This window comes from Myotis nattereri, assembly GCF_964212035.1.
Source record: "Myotis nattereri genome assembly, chromosome: 11".
Lineage (NCBI taxonomy): Eukaryota > Metazoa > Chordata > Mammalia > Chiroptera > Vespertilionidae > Myotis > Myotis nattereri.
Window position 1 is genome coordinate 32,702,222 of NC_138086.1, and position 19,762 is coordinate 32,721,983.

The 19,762-nt window shown below is 40.9% G+C and overlaps 1 protein-coding gene and 1 pseudogene across 2 annotated transcripts; both read left to right on the forward strand.

The window, feature by feature from the left end:
• Positions 1–7,198: 7,198 nt before the first annotated feature.
• On the forward strand, positions 7,199–8,045 carry TAS2R60 (taste 2 receptor member 60; the record flags this gene model as incomplete). Its single annotated transcript, XM_081101986.1, is given in 10 exon segments — positions 7,199–7,324; positions 7,328–7,343; positions 7,346–7,368; positions 7,372–7,395; positions 7,397–7,580; positions 7,583–7,755; positions 7,759–7,786; positions 7,789–7,992; positions 7,995–8,011; positions 8,013–8,045. Coding segments are annotated over 10 exon segments (828 nt in total).
• A 9,650-nt stretch (positions 8,046–17,695) lies between these two features.
• On the forward strand, positions 17,696–18,184 carry LOC308527159 (large ribosomal subunit protein uL6-like; annotated as a pseudogene). The gene has a single exon. The product of its transcript is annotated as a large ribosomal subunit protein uL6-like (transcript).
• Positions 18,185–19,762: the final 1,578 nt, after the last annotated feature.

A 19,762-nucleotide genomic window follows, 5' to 3' on the forward strand; every position in this document is an offset into this window, starting at 1 on the left:
TGGCTTTTATCACTTAGCATAACACTCTCCAAGTCCATCCATGCTGTCGCAAAAGGTAAGATTTTCTTCTTTTTTTAAATGGCCGATAATATTCCATTGTGTAAATGTACTATAGCTTTTTTATTCATTCATCTACTGATGGGCACTTGGGCTGCTTCCAAATCTTGGCTATTGTAAATAACACTGCAATGAACATAGGGGTGCATAGGGGTGCATCATAGGGGTTGGTCAGATATATTCCCAGAAGTGGAATCACTGGATCATAAGGTAGTTCCATTTTTAATTTTTTTAGGAAACTCCATACTGTTTTCCACAGTAGCTGCACCAATCTGCATTCCCACCAAACAGTACATGAGGGTTCCCTTTTCTCCACATCCTCACCAACACTTGTCATTTGTGGATTTATTGATGATAGCCATTCTGACAGGTATGAGATGGTATCTTATTATGTTTTTTTAAAAAATATTTTTATTGATTTCAGAGAGGAAGGGAGAGGGATAGAGAGATAGAAACATCAATTATAAGAGAGAATCATTGATCAGCTGCCTCCTGCACACCTCTTAGCTGGGGATGGAGCCCACAACTCAGGCATGTGTCCTGACCTGGAATCGAACTGTGACCTCCTATTCGTAGGTTGATGCTTAACCATTGAACATGCCGGCCAGGCTCATTATGGTTTTAATTTGCATTTCTCTGATGATTAGTGACATTAGCATCTTTTCAAATGTCTTTTGGCCATCTGTATTTCCTCTTTGGAGAAGTGTTTATTCACTTCCTTTGACCATTTAAAAAATGTTTTTATTGATTTTAGAGAGGAGAGGGAGGGCGAGAGAGAAACATTGATCAGCCATCTCCTGCATGCCCTCTACTGGGGATCTAGCCTGAAACCATGGCATGTGCCATGATTGGGAATCGAACTGGTGACCTCTTGGTGCATGGGATGACGCTCACCCATCAGAGCCACACCGGCCAGGGCTTGCCCATTTTTTAATTGGATTGTTTCTTTTTTGGTGAGTTGTTTGACTTCTTTATAAATTTTGGATATTAACCCCTATCACATGTATCATTGGCAAATATGTCCTCCCATTCAGTGAGTTGTCTTTTCATTTTGTTGATGATTTTCTTTGCTGTGCAAAAGCTTTTTAGTTGATGTAGTCCCATTTGTTTAATTTTTCCTTTGTTTCCCTTGTCTGAGGAGATATATCAGAAAAAATATTGCTTGAGAAATGTCTGCTCTTTTACTGCCTGTTTCCTTCTAGGGTTTTTATGGTTTCATGACTTACATTTAAATTTAATTTATTTTGAGTTTATTCCTGTGTATGGTGTAAGGAGGTGGTCTAATTTCATTTTTTTGCATGCATCTATCCAATTTTTCCAACACCGTTTATTGAATAGGCTGACTTCACCCCATTGTATGTTCTTGCCTCCTTTATCAACTATTAATTGACTATAAAGTTGTGGGTTTATTTCTGGGTTCTATATTTTGCTTCATTCATCTATATATCCGTTTTTATGCCAGTACCATGTTGTTTGGATTACTATAGCCTTGTAGTATAGTTTGATGTCAGGTAGGGTGATAATTCCAACTTTGTTCTTCTTCCTCAAGATTGATGAGGTTATTCAGGGTTTTCTGTGGTTCCATATACATTTTGGAATATTTTTTCTAGTTTTGTGAGCTATACCATTGGTATTTTAATAGGAATTGCATTGAATCTGTAGATTGCTTTGGATAGTATGGACGTTTTAATGATGTTAATTCTTCCTATCCATGATCATGGTATATGCTTCCACTTATTTGTATCTTCCTCAGTTTCTTTTTTCAGTGTACTATAATTTTCCAAGTACAGGCCTTTTACCTCCTTAATTAAATTTACACTTAGGTAACTTATTACTATTTCTTTCTTCGATGCAATTGTAAATGGGATTATTTTTTTAGTTTTTGATAGTTCATTATAAAAATGTAACCAATTTCTGGATATTTATTTTGGATCCTGCTACTTGACTGAATTCATTTATCTGTTCTAGTATTTTTTTTGGTGAAATCTTTAGTGTTTTCTGTATACAGTGTTATGTCATCTGCAAATAATCAGTTTTACTTCTTCCTTTCCATTTTGGATGCCTTTTATTTCTTTTTCTTGTCTGATTATTGTGGCTAGAACTTGTAGTACTATGTTGAATAAGAGTTCACCTACTTTCCCCCCTCTATTTTCTCAGATATTTCACAAATTTTATACTTCAACTCTTCTATTGAGTTTTAAGTTGCAGATATGTTTTTAATTCCTAAGAGCTCCTCTTTAAAATTTTTTGAGGGTTCCTTTTAAACAACCTCCTATTATTTAATGTAGTTTTGTTATTTTCTGAGACTTTTTTTTTTTTTTTGCAGGGGGTGGTTTCTGCTTCTTGCATTGTTTTTTCCCTCCAAGTAGCTATTTTTTTTTTTTGTTTTGTTTTGTTTTGGTCTTATTGCCTATCTTTTCTCAGATATACTTAACTCCTTGTTTTCTGCCCAGGTTGAGAAAGAGATGGAAAGGCTGATTGGCTTATCTGAACTCACCAGATGGGACTTGTTAACCATAGATTTCACTGTAGAGTGATTGGCTGGGCCAATTATTTGAGGAATCACTGATACCAGTTTTTTTAGATCTTTCTCTTGGAATGCTCAGATTCTTGGAAAAGACTATACTCATCTTTTACCTGGCAAGTGAAGGCCTAGGTGCCAGTATTCTGGAAGCCAAGTGAGGGAAATGATTTGTTCACCAAATTTCCCTGTTTTCAGTAAACCTTGGCCTCAAATGTGTTTGATATACACCCAGCTCAGAGATCCTGTTCTATCCGCTCTAGAAATAAAGACACCTTTCCTAGAAAAAGACACTCCTGGTCTTTTCTTAGGGAGGGGCCAGGGGTGGTTGCCCAGTTATACAAAAGAGGACAAATGATCCTGGAATTTGTATCTTAAACTGAATTTTAACCAGTTTTTCTCCACAGGTACCTGGTACTATAAATCCAGAATAAAAGTTAGGTTAGTTCTTGACTTTTCCTGCTGCTTGCATAGGATTCAGTGTTCTCAGCCCTGCTATATTTTTGACCATTACTTTTATTTTCCAAATATTTTTTTCTCTCATTTTCTTTGTTATTGTGGATTGATGCCTTGAAGAGTTTTGAGGACAGAGTGAAAAAAGATGCATTGATTCAATCTGTCTTTTTTCCTTCTTTTGATGATTTTTGATCTAGGACAGCAGTTAAAATTTTTTTTTTTTTTTGGTTTATTTTTGTTTTTGCAGTCGAGTCCTGTCTGTAAGTGAAATGTTATGCAGAAGCTCAGTATATAAAGTACCTTATATGTAATCAAACCTGCTCTGTCTGAAGAGGGGATGATTTGTAAACTGCTGATTTAGAAGTTGGACATGATTTATCCCTCCAGTGGATATTAGATATTTGAGTGAAGATTATGGCATTATGGGAGGAACATTGATTTATTCCATTTGAGATTTAGTTCATTGTTTCTAATTGCTCAAATGGTGCAAGACAGAAAGGAAAAACTGTTCTAAAACTTTTTGAATGGAAATAAAGTTGGACTCTAAACTTCCTTGCAGTCTAGCTTTAAAATGCTATTTTTTATTTGAAAAGAAAGTACATAAACCTACCTGAGTATTGAACAATATTTAACTGTGCTTTCACATTTTGATAATTGAGAATGTTGGAAACTCTCAGATTCACTTTCCAAAAGCTAAAATTCTGTTTTATACTGGATTGCTAGTTGATCCAATATTTTACCCAAAATTACTTACCTGAGTATTTGACTGAAAGGAGGTCTGTAAGACCAGAAAAAAATATTTTACATGAAAATAAATTTGTGCATGATTTTATATTTAGGCACAGTCTAGACATTAAAAACGTTATTACCTTCTTCCTCTACTTTTTTTCTGGCAGACCATCAGTTACCTGATGAAACCATGAAAACAGGTAGAAATAGCAGTCGCCTCTTATCTACAGGTCATACATTCCAAGACCTCGAGTAGATGCCTAAAACCATGGGTAGTACCAAACCCTGTGTATACTATGATTTTTGTATACATAGCATATCCCTATTTCTAGCATCACTACTCTTACACTTTGCGGTCATTTGAACACAAGCACTATGCTATTGTGACAATTGATCTGATACCCAGAGAGCTACTAAGTGACTATGAGCAGGTACTAGAGATGCTGGACAAAGGGATAGTTCATGTCCAAGGCGGGATGGAGAGAACAGCATAAGATTTCATCGTGCTGCTCAAATGGCCTGCAGTTTAAAACTTATGGATTTATTTTTGGAATTTTCCATTTAATATTTTAAGATCACCATTGACTATGGGTAATGAACTGCACAAAAGCGAAACTGAGGATAAGGGGGTACTAAGTATTCACACACTGCATGCCGCTCTACAGTCCAGTAAAGAATGGGCACCAAGATTTATAAAAGCTGTCAAATGACATATATATTTTAACATGTTTGTAAGATGACAAAATTTATTTTTAAATGTAATAAGAAAAAATAAAACAAAAACTCATAAACGGAAACCAAAAAGATCCTTTACTAGTATAAGAACCAAGTGTAAGTAGGTCTTTTCAGAATCATCCACTTGGAATCTTTCACACAGAGACCTCTCACTTGTGGAATCTTGAGTGAGACCATTTGTGTAGTGGTCTTCGGGGAGGACTGACTCCAGGATTTTTGACATCTGAAGAGGGGACTCCCCTCTCCACCCACACCCTGTGTTCTCTCCTCTCTCTCTTCCCTGTCTCCCCTTTTGCTCTTCCATTTTTAATGTTTACAGACATTCCTGCCTTTTACAATGCACCTTAGCTGGGTCTTTCCTCATGGCTCCCTGAGCTGGGTTGGCTGATGTGAACCAGGATCACTTTGTGTGGTTGGGGTGGAGACAAAATGTAACGTGTGAAATCACTTCATAAATGGCAAGGTGTTCTAACAGGTTGGTTGTTGTTATCTTAAGCATTGTTATAGGATGTGGCTCATCCTACATAAGGCAGCCTCTCCCTGTGGGCTTGTTCTGAGCTCTATTCTGAGTTCCTCTTGTCATACCACTCACTCTTGCTTCCCCGACTCCTACTATGATGTCCATTGGAGATCTGATGGCCCTGTTTCCTTGTTCCTTCTTTTCATTATGACTTGTTTACTTTTCTCATTTCCTCAGAGCCTTTTAGGAAAGGATTAATTTTGGTTTGCTAAGCACATTGAAGTTAAGTTGTTAATAACTAACAGACTTGATGGTAACATGTCAGTCAGGGAAATACACATTTTAACTGGAGACTCCTGAACTCCAATATGGCACCTGCCAGTGACATTTTAGGCAGTGTGAGAGGTCATTGGAGGAAAAAAGCGAGTTTTTCGTAGTGCTTTCAAGACTTATGCATATGGATGACTCCACCCATTCAGAAGGTGGGCTTTAATATAATGTATTAAGGCTACTGAATAAAATATTAACCCAGGACATGAAGGGTCAGGGAAAGTTTGTGGTTAGGAAACAAGAATAAAAGCATCTTTCAAGGAAAAGTTAGGAAAGAAATAGTAAGGTAAGAAATGAAGAACAAAATATGGGTATTTTCAATCACCCCTGGAACCTCTATTTTGTTCACATTTTCTTGTGTCTGGCTCAAAAAAGACCAGGCAAATACAAGTTATGCAAATAGAGTTATGGTGTGATTGAGCTGGGAGTGATTTGCTTGCCAAGGGAAATCACATGGATTCTTTTTTCAAATCCTAGAGAACTGGGGGTATTTGCTGGTACCTAAGCTTTTGCATGAATCCAAGGAGATGGCTTTCTAGGTCTCTGCTCTCAAGAGAGTGGCTTGGCCAGAGAGGCTGGTTTTCAATGTGGATGTGTCCCAGAACTCTCAGGTAGAAGCTGAGTCTGAGCAGAATCTTCCTGGAGAAGATGCCCTCCTCACTCTCATTGATCTCCATGGTTATCTTCTTCCTGAGTCGTTGGCTGCAGTGTTGCAGAATGGCTTCATGGTCGCTATGCTTGGTAGGGAGTGAGTGCGATGCCAGACACTGCGCGCAGGTGACATGATTGTGGCCTGCCTGGTTGCCTCCAGTTCTGCCTACATGAGATGGCCCTCCTACCAGACATTGAATAACAGCTCAAATTAATAAGTGTAATGCAAGTAAACCTATTTTTCTTGTTCTTCAAAAGTGAAATATTTCCTGTTGCGCACACCAAACAAGTCAGTACAACACTAAAGACGTGGCAATTGGCTGCTAAAATATTTGCTGCTACTATTAGTGGAGAGAAATAGTGCGCCGGCACATAAGGTGCGTAAGGAAAATAAATGCAACATGATTATAGTAATCAGTCATTAGCAAACGTTGTAGTTCATTATTAATAATTATGTATAACAGGATATTGTAAAAATTAAGTTATGAAATTTATATTAAAATGTTTCTTACATACCGTTGTATTGGCTGGCCACAAAAATATTTGTTATGGGCCATATGCGGCTCTTGGGCCACAAGTTTGACATGCTTGCTGTAGGTCAGTAGTTCTCAACCTTCCTAATGCCGCGACCCTTTAATACAGTTCCTCATGTTGTGGTGACCCCCAATTTCATTGTTACAAATTGAACATAATTAAAGCATAGTGATTAATCACAAAAACAATATGTAATTATATATGTGTTTTCTGATCGTCTTAGGCGACTCCTGTGAAGTTCGACCCCCAAAGGGGTTGCGACCCACAGGTTGAGAACCGCTGCTGTAGGGGCTGCATCCTGTGGATTTCCTCACCAGCTGCCTGCAGATATATGGTCATCTTCTTAGGTGTCAGCTTTAAGAAGTATCAATTGCTGTGTAAGAAATGTTGCTAGTAAATGCAAGGCCTGATATATTATCCACACCAATGTTGATACAGGTAGACAACAGGCAGAGAAAGAGTAGGCAAATAGGGCAAGCAGGAGGACCTTCGAAACTAAGCCTTAACAATATTTGCGTCTGTTTTGGGAAGAAGAACCTCTTTATCCTCTTCGGATTGCTCACATCCTCTATTCTTTCCTCTGCATTTGGGGCTACTGGAGGGACAACCATCATCCAGGACCTTTCGGAGTAACCCTATAGGAATAGACCTTGAAGTCTTGGCACCCACCTTTTCCACAGGAGAGCTGAATAGGTAGGGGTGGCATGGTTTCAGGACTTCCGGTGATGGATAAGAGAGCCATCACCTTGGATATCATTTTATTCATTTTGTGTCTGATAGCTGTGGTGAAGAATGGCTTAATTACTGCAGAACTAGGCATGCAGTGGTTGCTGTGGAGAATATTGTCACCTTGAGATAAATTATTGATCAGCCTGGAGCCTCTTGGTTCTGTCTGTAATGGGTGTTGATCAGTGAGAGAATTTGTGGTTTTTCTGTATCCAAAGTCCTTCCTGTACAATCCTGTACTCCAGCTCCTCGCCTTTCACTGGGACTTCTTGAATGATGCTACCTTATGGTTTTCCTACTGGCACAGTGTTTTCTGTCATGTGAAAATTGCAATCCTCACTCACCCTGTCTTCCTCTGCCTAAAGCAGAAAGTGTTTGGGTTGGGTTGCTCAGCTCTGTGGGGTTCTTCAGCTTGAATGCCATCTTAGTTTTCATAAGCAATGAAAGCATATATAGGAATTATTTAAGGAGAGGTCTGCAATCTTGGAATGCCACTGGAAATACTATCAGGAGAATATTTGAGAAATTCTATTTCTTCCCTCTAAAAATTATTACTTGAGCAGTCCCTACCATTGTCTTCTTCACTGGCATGTTTTGCTCATCACATCTTTGGGAAGACACGGCAAAAAGACCTTCCTATATATCTTGGGTTCTCATGCCCCAGTGCTCATGCACACATCAAGGCTCTCACTGGTGCTCAACACTTCATGTATTTTCCCATCTCAGGAATTTAAATGGAAGGTAGTGATTTATCTGTCCACAGTGGTCCACCCCATCATTCTACTGGTGAGCAACCCCGGCTGAGAGCTGGAGAGGGGATGCTCCTTAAGGTGTGGGGCATCTTGAGTTAAAAACCCTAGAGACGCTAATGCAGAAGGCATGGGGACACTGCTTCTTTTAGTCTCTTTGCCACATTGAATGCTCTTTTCCTCTTTGCCACATTTCATGATGAGGAGAATAACTTTAATGACTAGGATTTCAAGGTGAGATTGTAGGTTCTGAAATAGGGACTGGCACCAGTGATTTACACACTGAGCAAGCATGTAGCTAATACAGCTATGTTCCCTATGGGACTTGATGTGGCCAAGAATCAGGAAACTTTTACTTTCCTTGTGATCTAGCGCTTGATGTTTAAAATTATCCTTCTGACAAACCAGATGCAAGGATCCTGACACAGCATGCAATTTTTATCTGTTGTCAGACTAGAGAAGATTTTGGAACCTCAGTTGTCCTTTGGCTCCATACTTCAAACCACCTTTCTTTTTATCACTTAACTGTCTTCCAACCATCTCCTTCAGTGAAGTTCTCTGTCCTCCTGTGCAAGAACTCCTGATGTCTGCATTCTCCCAGAGCAAGGCAGGGGTGGGGTGGGGAGGAGGACTTTATGTGTATGTGTGGCAGTGAGTGTTACCTGGGATTGTATATTTGCAGATAACCTTCTGAGTTCCTTCTGAATGCGAGGGCTTTATTATTTATATACTAGAGGCCCGGTGCATGAAAATTTGTGCACTTGTGTGTGTGTGTGGGGGGGGGTGTCCCTCAGCCCAGCCTATACCCTCTTCCAGTCTAGGACTCCTTGGGAGATGTCCACCTGCCAACTTAGGCCTGTTCCCCGGGAGGATCGGACCTAAGCTGGCAGTCAGACATCCCTCTGGCAGCCTGGGAGCCCTTAGCACTGCCACGGAGGCGGGAGAGGCTTGTGGCTGAGCGGAGCTCCCCTTGTGGAAGAGCACTGACCACCAGGGGGCAGCTCCTGCATTGAGCATCTGCCCCCTGGTGGTCAGTGCGCATCATAGTGACCGGTCCTTACCCTTTTATTATTAGTATATAGGATTGTTTATGTTCTCCATAATAGTCCAATCTGTTAGTCGGTTTCCTAAATGTTAAGGTCCATGACCCAGATGTGATTTATTTTATGTTGACTTTGGGACCTACTGAAATGACATGGATAGTTTCCTCTACATCTATCTGATCCTTCAGATTTAAGAAGAAAAAACGTCCTGGCATGTTTTGGTGAAAAATGTAGCCTGCTTTTCTGCTTGTCACATATCTTCTCAAACTTTTCTTAAGCTCAGTTACTTCATGAACCATTCAAACAAAAATCCCTAAACTTCTCTCTTTTGATTCCTCTCCTGGCTCTTGTGATGCTGACTGGGCTCTTCCCCACCTGCTATACTTTTGTGTCTTTGTGTTTCCCTCTTCTCCTGCCCTTGGTTCTTTCCTTAGCCAGTCCTCTTTTTTTCTTTGAGGTTAATCTGCTCCTATTCCTTGGTGTTTACATTTACCCACCTACCTTCAGTTATGAGCTTCACATAAATAACTACCAAAACCTTGACTTTCCTCAACATACTAAACCTAGATTTTCTTCCTGTTGCTCCAACTCAGCAGGTGCATAACATCTGTCCTCCTCCCCCCTCTCCTCTTTCTTTCTCCCCACCAGCTCTTCCACTGCTCAGTCGAATGTACTTTTTTCTATTATTTAAAAAATATATGTTTTAATTTTTTTTGAGAGAGAGAAGAGAGAAGAAGAAGAAGAAAGAGAGAGAGAGAGAGAGAGAGAGAGAGAGAGAGAGAGAAAGAGAGAGAGAGATTGAGATTCAATGTGAGAGAGAAACATCAATTGATTGCCTCCTGCACGGGGGTCAAACCAAAAACTTGTGCTTGTGCCCTGACTGGGACTCTAACCAGCAACCTTTTGGTGTACGTCGAACCAACTGAGCCACACCAGCCAGGGCTATTCTTGATATGCAGTGAGTCAGGCTTATAACCTCTGAGTTAGTTTTTACTCCCCACTCTCTGAGCCCTTTTACCTAATCAGGAACTTGTTTTCAATTTCAACCTTTGCTATGTCTCTGTTATCTGTCCCTTTCTTCCCATTTCTGTGGATCCTATTTTAGATCAGACTGTCCTCCTCTCTCACCTGGCTACTTAAATCTCTTCTTCACCACTTGCTTCATGATACTCTCCCCTCCCTATACCCCATCAAAACTACCATTACCAGATTAATCTCCTGAAGGCATGACTGAGCATTTCTTCTTTTTTAATTTTTTTTTTATTGATTTCAGAGAAAGGAAGGGACAGGGAAAAAGAGATAGAAACATCAACAATAAAAGAGAACATCAATCAGCTGCCTCCTGCATGCCCCTTACTGGGGATTGGATTAAGCCTGCAACCGGGCATGTGCTTTGACTAGGAATCGGACCGTGACCTCCTAGTTTGTGGGTTGACACTCAGTCACTGAACCACATTGGCCAGGTTATGACTGAGCATTCCACCCACAGCCTCCCCACTTCTCAGTGCTTATCAAATAAAGTACAGGCCCTCAACTTGGCATTCAAGGCCTTCAACATACGCCAGTAATTGTGTCTTTCACTGCTCCCATTCTAGTAGAACCCTATTTTGTAACAAAATTTGGATTATTATTATTCTAGACATATTTGGAGTTTTCTCCCTGACATGTTGAAGTGTGCTCTTACCCTTTTTCATATTTAACCCCCTATTTAACTTTTAGAGGTAATTTAAAGGGCTCTTCTTCAGGGCACTTTACTGGATACCCCTCTCCATAAACGTTAATGTCTCCCACCTTTGAGGACATATACATGGGTATTGCTCAGGTGTGACATGAATTCTGCCTGTGGAATGACCTGTGCACTGGTTTTATTCTCCCCAGTAGATTTTAAAGCTCCTGAAGGCATGGGCTGCCTCCTAGCCTTTCATGTGCCCCTGGAAGCACTTACAAATACTTGCTACATTGAACAGCATGGTTCTATTGCACCTGGAACCCAGATGTAAGCACATGTCATTTTGTCTGTATATTTTTCTACCTACTACATTTTAATGCTTATGTTTGATTTGTATTCCCCTCACTGTCTGGCTGGCTTATTTTTTGGAGGTCAAACTTATATTTTTGTTTCTCTCTGCTTTATGTATAATGTAGAAATAATAAATGGATAAGTGAGAGTAAAATTTGCCTGATTTTGCTATGCCTGGACTTTTGTTCTTTCTTGAGCTTTTACATGTTGCTAAGCAACTATGAACCACAAGCTTTTAGTTCCTTCATGTGGGAATCTAAGTGAAGCCTGTTTTTTTCCTCTTTGTTACTAACCCCGGCTCCTTTTCTGAAGAACCTTCTATAAGCTTCTCGGCTCCTTCCACTCTTCACATCATTAGCCTAGGACAGTGGTCGGCAAACTCATTAGTCAACAGAGCCAAATATCAACAGTACAATGATTGAAATTTCTTTTGAGAGCCAAATATTTTAAACTTAAACTATATAGGTAGGTACATTGTTATTAATTTAATTAGGGTACTCCTAAGCTGGCCTTTGCTAAAAATGTCCTCAATCTGATTGAGGTACATTCGCTGAGGTCTACCCCTTCCAACTCTCCCATCCACACTCGTCATATATACTTGTTTTGTCTATCTCCTTTCGTTCATCCCCTCTATATGTCCAAACCATCTCAACATACCTTTATGAATCCTCGACACTACATCTTCTTTCCACAACGTTCCCTAAAATTAACTTAATAAACTTTACTTGAAGTTTTAAGTCTTAGTTAAACTATAGGTACGTTGAATAAAACTTGATATCATACTTAATAACGATATTATTTATTGATAAAATTAAATTCCTTACAATTTACCCTACAGTATCCATAAAATTAAATCATGACAATGACTGACAAACACGAATGCGAACAATGGCCTTGGAAAGTTTGGGTAAGTCAGGTTTGTATGTTGTTTTTAATTTTAGGCACGATTCCAGGTTCTCATCAATAAGACGACTTCTCAATTTACTCTTCATAAGGTTCATGCTTGAAAATGTTCACATAAATATGTAGACTCGAATAAAGAAAGAACAGCAAACGCTAGTTTTTTCAGTTGATTATATGAGTCAGGAATACTATTCCAGGTGTTAAAAATCAACATATCTTCCTTCTCCAGGTCTTTCAAAGCAGACCACTTGTGCTGTGAACTAAGTTCACATTTGCTTTTCTCCGATATTTCTATATCAGCACAAAGATGTTCAAATTCCGAGCTCCACAGTTCTTTGTTTTTTAAATCCAGCAATTGCATTTCAAAGTTGCCAATGTCAATATTAAAGGGAGAAAATTTAATTCTGTTACAGTAGTATTGAGAGGTTTTTTAACAAAGGCTAACGTTGCTTTGCTGTTTCTGAATTCCTGAAACCTGTTGAGAAAAGCTTCCCTCATATTTAAAAGTGTTTTGAAATAGCAAATGTCAATATCAGAATTATTTTCTTGGCGATGTTTCAACAGGCTTGGAAAGTGAATCAAAGTTTCTCTTTCAAAATCTTGAGCAAAAAGAGATAATTTGTTTTCAAATGAAATAACTTCTTCTAACATCGAAAAAACTGTGTTTCCTTTCCCCTGTAATTTACGATTAAGCTGATTTTTAAAAAATAATATATATTTTATTGACCTACCACAGAGAGGAAGGGAGAGGGCCAGAGGGCCAGAAACATCTACGAGAGAGAAACATCGACCAGCTGCCTCCTGCACACCCCCCACTGGGGATGTGCCCACAACCAAGGCACATGCCCCCGACCGGAATCGAACCTTGGACCCCCCCAGTCCGCAGGCTGACACCATCCACTGAGCCAAACCAGTCAGGGCACGATTAAGCTGATTTAGATGAGATGTAATGTCTACCATGAAATAAAATTTTTGGATCCACTCATCGTTAGTTAGTTCTGGATAGTGAACACCCTTCTCAAGGAGAAATGCTTTAATTTCTGTTAATAAGGAAGCGAAACGTTTCAAAATGTTTCCTCTTGATAACCAACATACCTTTTTGTGTAGCAGAAGATCTGCGTACTCACTCTCCATTTCAACTAAAAATTCTTTAAATTGGCGATGAGTAAGAGCTTTAGCTATAATGGAGCTGATAATCTTAATCACCAATTCCATAACTTTGCAACTTTCTTCTGGAAATGTCTGCACACAAAGCGCTTCTTGATGAATGATGCAGTGGTAAGTAAGTATCTCGTGATTAATTTTTTCTTTCAAAATAGCAACAAACCTGTTTGTTACGCCGGCCATACTTTTCGACCCATCTGTTGAAAACGAGACAATTTTATCGAGTGGAATATGATGTTTTCAATGCACTCAATTACAGCATTTGCTATATCCTCTCCACGTGTTTGACCTTTGAGTGGCAATAATCCTAAAAGTTCTTCTTTAGGACCTGCAGATGAAATAAATCATACAAAAAGTGAAACTTGCGCTGTATCATTTATGTCACAAGACTCGTCAGCTGCTATTGATAAAGCTGAAACCAATTTAAGATCGTCGACTTGCTGGTTGGTTATATTAGAAGACATTTTGACTGTTCTATCTTTCACTGTTTTAGCAGACAATGGTAAATCTTTAATTTTTTTTTTAGAATATCTGCTTTGTTCTTAAAATCCCAAAATAGCTCTACGGATGCATTTATAAAACAACTTTTTATGTATTCACCGTCTGTATATGGTCTTCCTCTCTTAGCAATCTTTTGACTAACCACAAAACTTGCAATGTTAACATTGTTGGAAGATTGCATCCAGTAATTAAATACAGAACTTGATTTTTCTTGACTCTTCTGAAGTTCCTCAACTGCTTTCTTCCTTGCATCACTGACAGGATATTTAGTACTAAATGACATGTGTTTAGTTCTAAATCAAATCTCCAAATTTGATTTCTTGTTATGCGCCAATTTTTCCTGACAAATAAGACAGGTCGGAAGGCCATTTAAGTTTTGAATAAACGCAAAAGTCTCGGTCCATTCAACTTTAAATTCACGATTTTCGTCTTCCGTTTTTCTTTGCTTCTTCTTTGTAGCCATGTCAAACAGGGCACCTAAAAAAATGTTTCATTTTATAATAATAAAGCCACCAACACAAAATAATTACAATTCTTAAATTGATGACAAAAATACCTGTAGGATTTGCAGCGGGTTGGAAAAATACAGGTAACTTTATGCTTCGAGTAGCTACTTTTGTCACCCGCGCACGGTTTGCAGATGCAACTAGCACTAACCACTGCACAATGAGACTGCTGACTGACTGGCTCACTCAACTCGTGCATGAATCGCACGCACCTCACCCGCGCTGCGTAGCGCCTCCCTGCGTAGTGTCTCCTGTCGCCTGACCGACCAACACCCCCCCACTTCTTCTAACGCCACTTCTTCAAAATAGACTCGCCCAGGACAAAAACCGACTTCCACGCATGGGCCACGAAATTTCAATCGCACTATACGTGCGTGCCCGCACGTATTTTGTGGAAGAGCCACACTCAAGGGGCCAAAGAGCAGCATGTGGCTTGCAAGCCGTGGTTTGCCGACCACTGGCCTAGGAGAACAGAACTTCTGCCATACTCTGAATGACTTCCCCACATGTCCCCTTGGAGCTTGTACACATCTACACTAATAAAAGAGAAACATGGTAATTGGCGTACGACCGCTACCCTTCCATTTGGCTAATCCCCTAGTCACTCACAGAGTAGGGCTGAGATATGCAAATTAACTGGCAGCCAAGATGGCGGCCGGCAGCCAGGCAGCTGATGCGAACAGGGAGGCTTGCTTGCTTCAGTGACGGAGGACTCCAACTTTCCCCGCCTGACTTGCCGGCCTCTCAGCTGCAACTCTCAGCAACTATGTTGCGAATATAAAAGCTAAAAAAACCCCCAGAAACCTGCTTTACTCAGCGGAGCTTCAGCCAGCCGGACCGCAACATTGTATCAAATACAGACGGTAAACAAAGGCCAGAAACCTGTTTTCAGCAGCCGAGGCCTCAGAACTAAAGCTGGCCCAGAATAAAAAAAGAAAAAAAAAAAAAGGAGCGGTTGGGAGCTTCAGTCCCAGCCTGAAAACAGCCCTCAGCCCCTCAGCCAGACTGGCCAGGCACCCCAGTGGGGACCCCCACCCTGAAAGGTGTGTGACCAGCTGCAAACAGCCATCATCCCCTCACCCAGACTAGCCAGGCACCCCAGTGGGGACCCCCACCCTGAAGGGTGTGTGACCAGCTGCAAACAGCCATCATTCCCTCATCCAGGCTGGCCAGGCACCCCAGTGGGGACCCCCACCCTGATCCAGGACACCCTTCAGTGCAAACCAGCCAGCACCCACCCATGCACCAGGCCTCTATTCTATATAGTAAAAGGGTAATATGCCTCCCAGCACCGGGATCAGCGGAGCCGCAAGGCCTCCTGGCACTGGGATCAGCGTGACAGGGGCCAGCGCCCAAACCCCCTGATCGCCCTGCAGCTCTGTGTGTGACAGGGGGTGGGGCCCCAACCCCCTGCCCCCCACGGGCCCTGCTCTGTGTGTGACGGGGTAGAGCCATAACCTCCCCATTGGCCCTGCCCTGAGTATGAGAGTGGCGGCACCCCAACCACCTGATAGGCCCTGCTCTGTGGGTGTTAGAGGGTGGCGCCCCAATGCCCCCCCCCCCCCACGGGCCCTGCTCTGTGTGTAATGGGGTAGAGTCATAACCTCCCCATCTGCCCTGTCCTGAGTATGACAGTGGCGGTGCCCCAACCCCCTGATCGGCCCTGCTCTGTGGGTGATAGAGGGTGGTGCCCCAACCCCCTGATCTGCCCTGCCCTGAGTGTGACGGGGCGGTGCCCCAACTCCCCTATCGGCCCTACTCTTTGAGTGACGGGGGGGGGGAGCTCCTCAACCCCCTGATCGGCCCTGCTCTGTACATGACAGGGGGGAGCTCCCCAACCCCCTAATTGACCCTGCTCTGTGCATGACAGGGTATGGAGCCCCAACCCCCCTGATGGGCCCTGCTCTGTGCGTGACAGGGGGTGGCGCCTCAACCTCCCCATCGACCCTGCCTTGAGTGTGACAGGGGGCAGTGCCCCAACCCCCCCAATCAGCCCTACCCTGAGCGTGACTGAGGGTGGCATCGCAACCTCCCAATCTGCCCTGCTCTGTGCATGACAGGGGAAGGTGCCCCAACTCCCCAATCGGCCCTGCTCTGAGCCTGACCAGGGGCTGCACCTAGGGATTGGGCCTGCCCTCTGCCACCCAGGAGCAGGCCTAAGCTAGCAGGTTGTTATCTCCCAAGGGGTCCCAGACTGCGAGAGGGCACAGGCCGGTCTGAGGGACCCCCCCCCCCCCCGAGTGCACAAATTTTTGTGCACCGGGCCTCTAGTTATTATATAGGATATACTGCCTTTAAGTTTTACAGGAATGTTGACTGCTTTTACCCCATCTTTTAGTATGTAATTGTAAAGTATGTACATACTCTCAGCTCCTACAAACCAGAGAAGCCCTGTTTTCTTAGGCCTTCTTAAGCATGACTTGAAATATCAGCTCATAATGGAAATAATTGGCTAATTTGACTACAAAAAGCTTAAACTGATTTTTATAATTAAAAGATACTATAAATGTAGGAACCACTGAAGTCCTCTTCAATTTTAAAGTACAAGTAACAGGCTCAGAAAATATTTACAAACTTTATTAATAGATAAAAGTTAGTATCTTTAATATACAAAGAGCTTCCTCAAGTCAATAAGAAAAATACAGCGAACTAATAGACTGGTGGTAATATGAGAAAAATAGATAATAGATTAGATATCACCAAGTAAAATGTGAAAAGGCACTTGTCACCCGTGTTGATTATGGAAGTACACATTAAAAAACAATGACTTTTGCTATAAGCACAACTGCATAAATCCCCTTCTTTCCATGGATATTACGCGAAAGCAACAAGAAAGTTGGAAAGGACTCTAAAAACTCCATTTTCAGTGAAGGTAAGAGATAGATAATCCACAAATTTCAGATGATGTGAAATCACTGCCAATCACAGATGAGATCAGGTAGAATCCAAAGAGAAAATGAAAGAAGTAGTATGGAGAGGAGTCAGGGGCACAAAGCTAAAATTCCAGTGAAATATACTTTCTGCAGAAAAAAAGTCTCACTCTGAAATGCAAAAGAGCCCCTGGTATGCATGTATTACAGTTACTGTTGCTGTATTACAGATTATCCTAACAGTGGCTTAAAACAACCTTTACTATTAACTCATTGCCAACTTTCCTCTCTCTCTTAACTTATAAAAATAAAACTAACATATTCTAAGGTTATTATGGAAATTGAAAGAAGCCAAAAAAAAAAAGAAAATGATGAAGGTAGACAAGTTCTATCATACCTCAAAATTTAAAAAGTGTGTGTGACTATACCCCAGTAGAATAGACAGTCCAGAAAGTGAATACCTATAATATGGGAATTTGGTGTAAATTCAGTATAGGTAAAAATATTTCAAATCAGAAAAAGTAAACCCTTTAATAACTGGTATTGAGATCACAGGATGGCCACCTGAAAAAACAAATGAAGGTGCTGCCATACTTCAAACTCTATACCAGTATAAAGTCCAAATCAAATACAGTATTTTAAAGTTAAAAAAGAAAAAGTACAATTACTGGAAAAAAATGGGAGGATGAGGATTCTCTTAAAACCTTGGGGTGTAGCTCTTTGCCGCATCTACTGCGAGGATGAAGACCATTCTCAGCAATCGTACTGTGGACAGCCCAGAAAATGTGGACATCACTCTGAAGAGATGCACTGTTATTGTGAAGGGCCCCAGAGGCACCCTGTGGAGGGACTTGAACCACATCAATGTAGAGCTCAGTCTCCTTGGAAAGAAAAAGAGGCGGCTCTGGGTTGACAAATGGTGGGGAAATAGAAAGGAACTGGCTACAGTTCACACTATCTGCAGTCATGTACAGAACCTGATCAAGGGTGTTACACTGAGCTTCCGTTACAAGATGAGGTCTATGTATGCTCACTTCCCCATCAATGTCATTATTAAGGAGAATGGTTCTCTTGTTGAAATTAGAAATTTCTTGGGCGAAAAATAAATCTGCAGAGTTCGGATGAGGTCAGGCATTGCTTGTTCAGTATCTCAAGCCCAGAAAGATGAGTTGATTCTTGAAAGAAATGACATTGAACTTGTATCAAATTCAGCAAGCCACAGCAGTTAAAAACAGGATGTCAGAAAATTTTTGGATGGTATCTATGTTTCTGAAAAAGGAATAGTTCAGCAGGCTGATGAAAAAGATCTCAGTTGTCCAGCTATGGAAACATCAAGATGCCAAATGATTTGTCACAGTTGTTTGTGAAACTATAAAAATGTACAATAAAAGCCTTGTATTGAAATAAAACAAAAACAAAAAACAAACAAAAACCTTGGGGTGTAGAAAATCTTTAAACTCAGAAAAGATTAATCAATGAAAGTAAAAAAATTCTGCATAATAAAAATTCATAAGAAACTTACAAAAGATGTAATAAGCTGAGAAAATATCTTCATAATGAAAGTTTAATCTCTATCAAGAGCTTTTAGAAATGATAGGAAAAAGAGCAACCACCCAAAAGTAGAAGAGGAAGAGCAAATAATGCAAATATATAATTCACAGAAAAGGAAATGTAAATGGTCCTTAAACATGCGAAAGACAATCAACCTAATTTATAATAAGAAAAATGAAAATTAAAACCATACTGAGATGCCATTTTTAACTACCCATTTGGCAAAGCTATTTTAAAAATATATATTTTTATTGATTTCAGAGAGGAAGAGAGAGAGAGAGATAGAAACATCAATGATGAGAATCATTGATTGGTTGCCTCGTGCACACCTCACACTGGGGATCGAGCCCACAACCTGGGCATGTGCCTTGACCAGGAATCGAATTGTGACTTCCTGGTGTGTAGGTCGACACTCAGCCACTGAGCCACGCCGGTCAGGCCCATTTGGCAAAACTTCTAAACTTTGATAACACTTTGCCAGATTATTGGGGAAATATTTCTAATGGGAGTATACAATAATACAGTCTCTATGAAAGGCAATTTGGCAGTACCCATCAAATTTACTAATGTATGCACCCTTTGATCCAGCAGTCCTCCTCTAGGATTTTGTGTATCAGACCTACTCACGGGTCACAGTTTGTGTCGTGTCCTCTTGGGTCTGCTGGGACTTGAGTCTGGTTAGAGGTGTAGAAGCAATGAGAGGAGGTGGGTGGGTCATTAGTAGGATCAGCAATGCCTTACAATGAGTCTGTTACAGGCTCTGTAGGGAAGGGATGACCAACTTCCTCAGATAAGGGAGGAAGAGTTGTCTCTATTGGTAAAGATTTGACAGAATTTAGGGGTTCAGGTTTTTAGCAATCTACATTCCAGATCTCCCACAGTATCAAACTGAATCTGGATTAATCCCCAAACCACTTCTCTCTCTCTCTCTCTCTCTCTCTCTCTCTCTCTCTCTCTCTCTCTCTCTCTCTCTTTGGTCTAGCTTCTTTTCTACAGGTTCCTCCTAAAAGCAGTTCCTTAAAAATTCACTTGCAATAAGAACCTCCATCACAGGCTCCATTTCTAGAGAACTTGATCTAAGTGGTCAATCTTCAGACTGTATTTCTCTGATTTACACTTGTATATCCCTTCTTGAAACATCCACATGGATGTCTAAGAGGCATTTCAAATTTGTATCCAAAACTGAACTCCTGATAGTTTTCTACTCTAACATTCTTCTCTCACTGTTCTTCCTGTTTCAGTGTGACAACTCTATT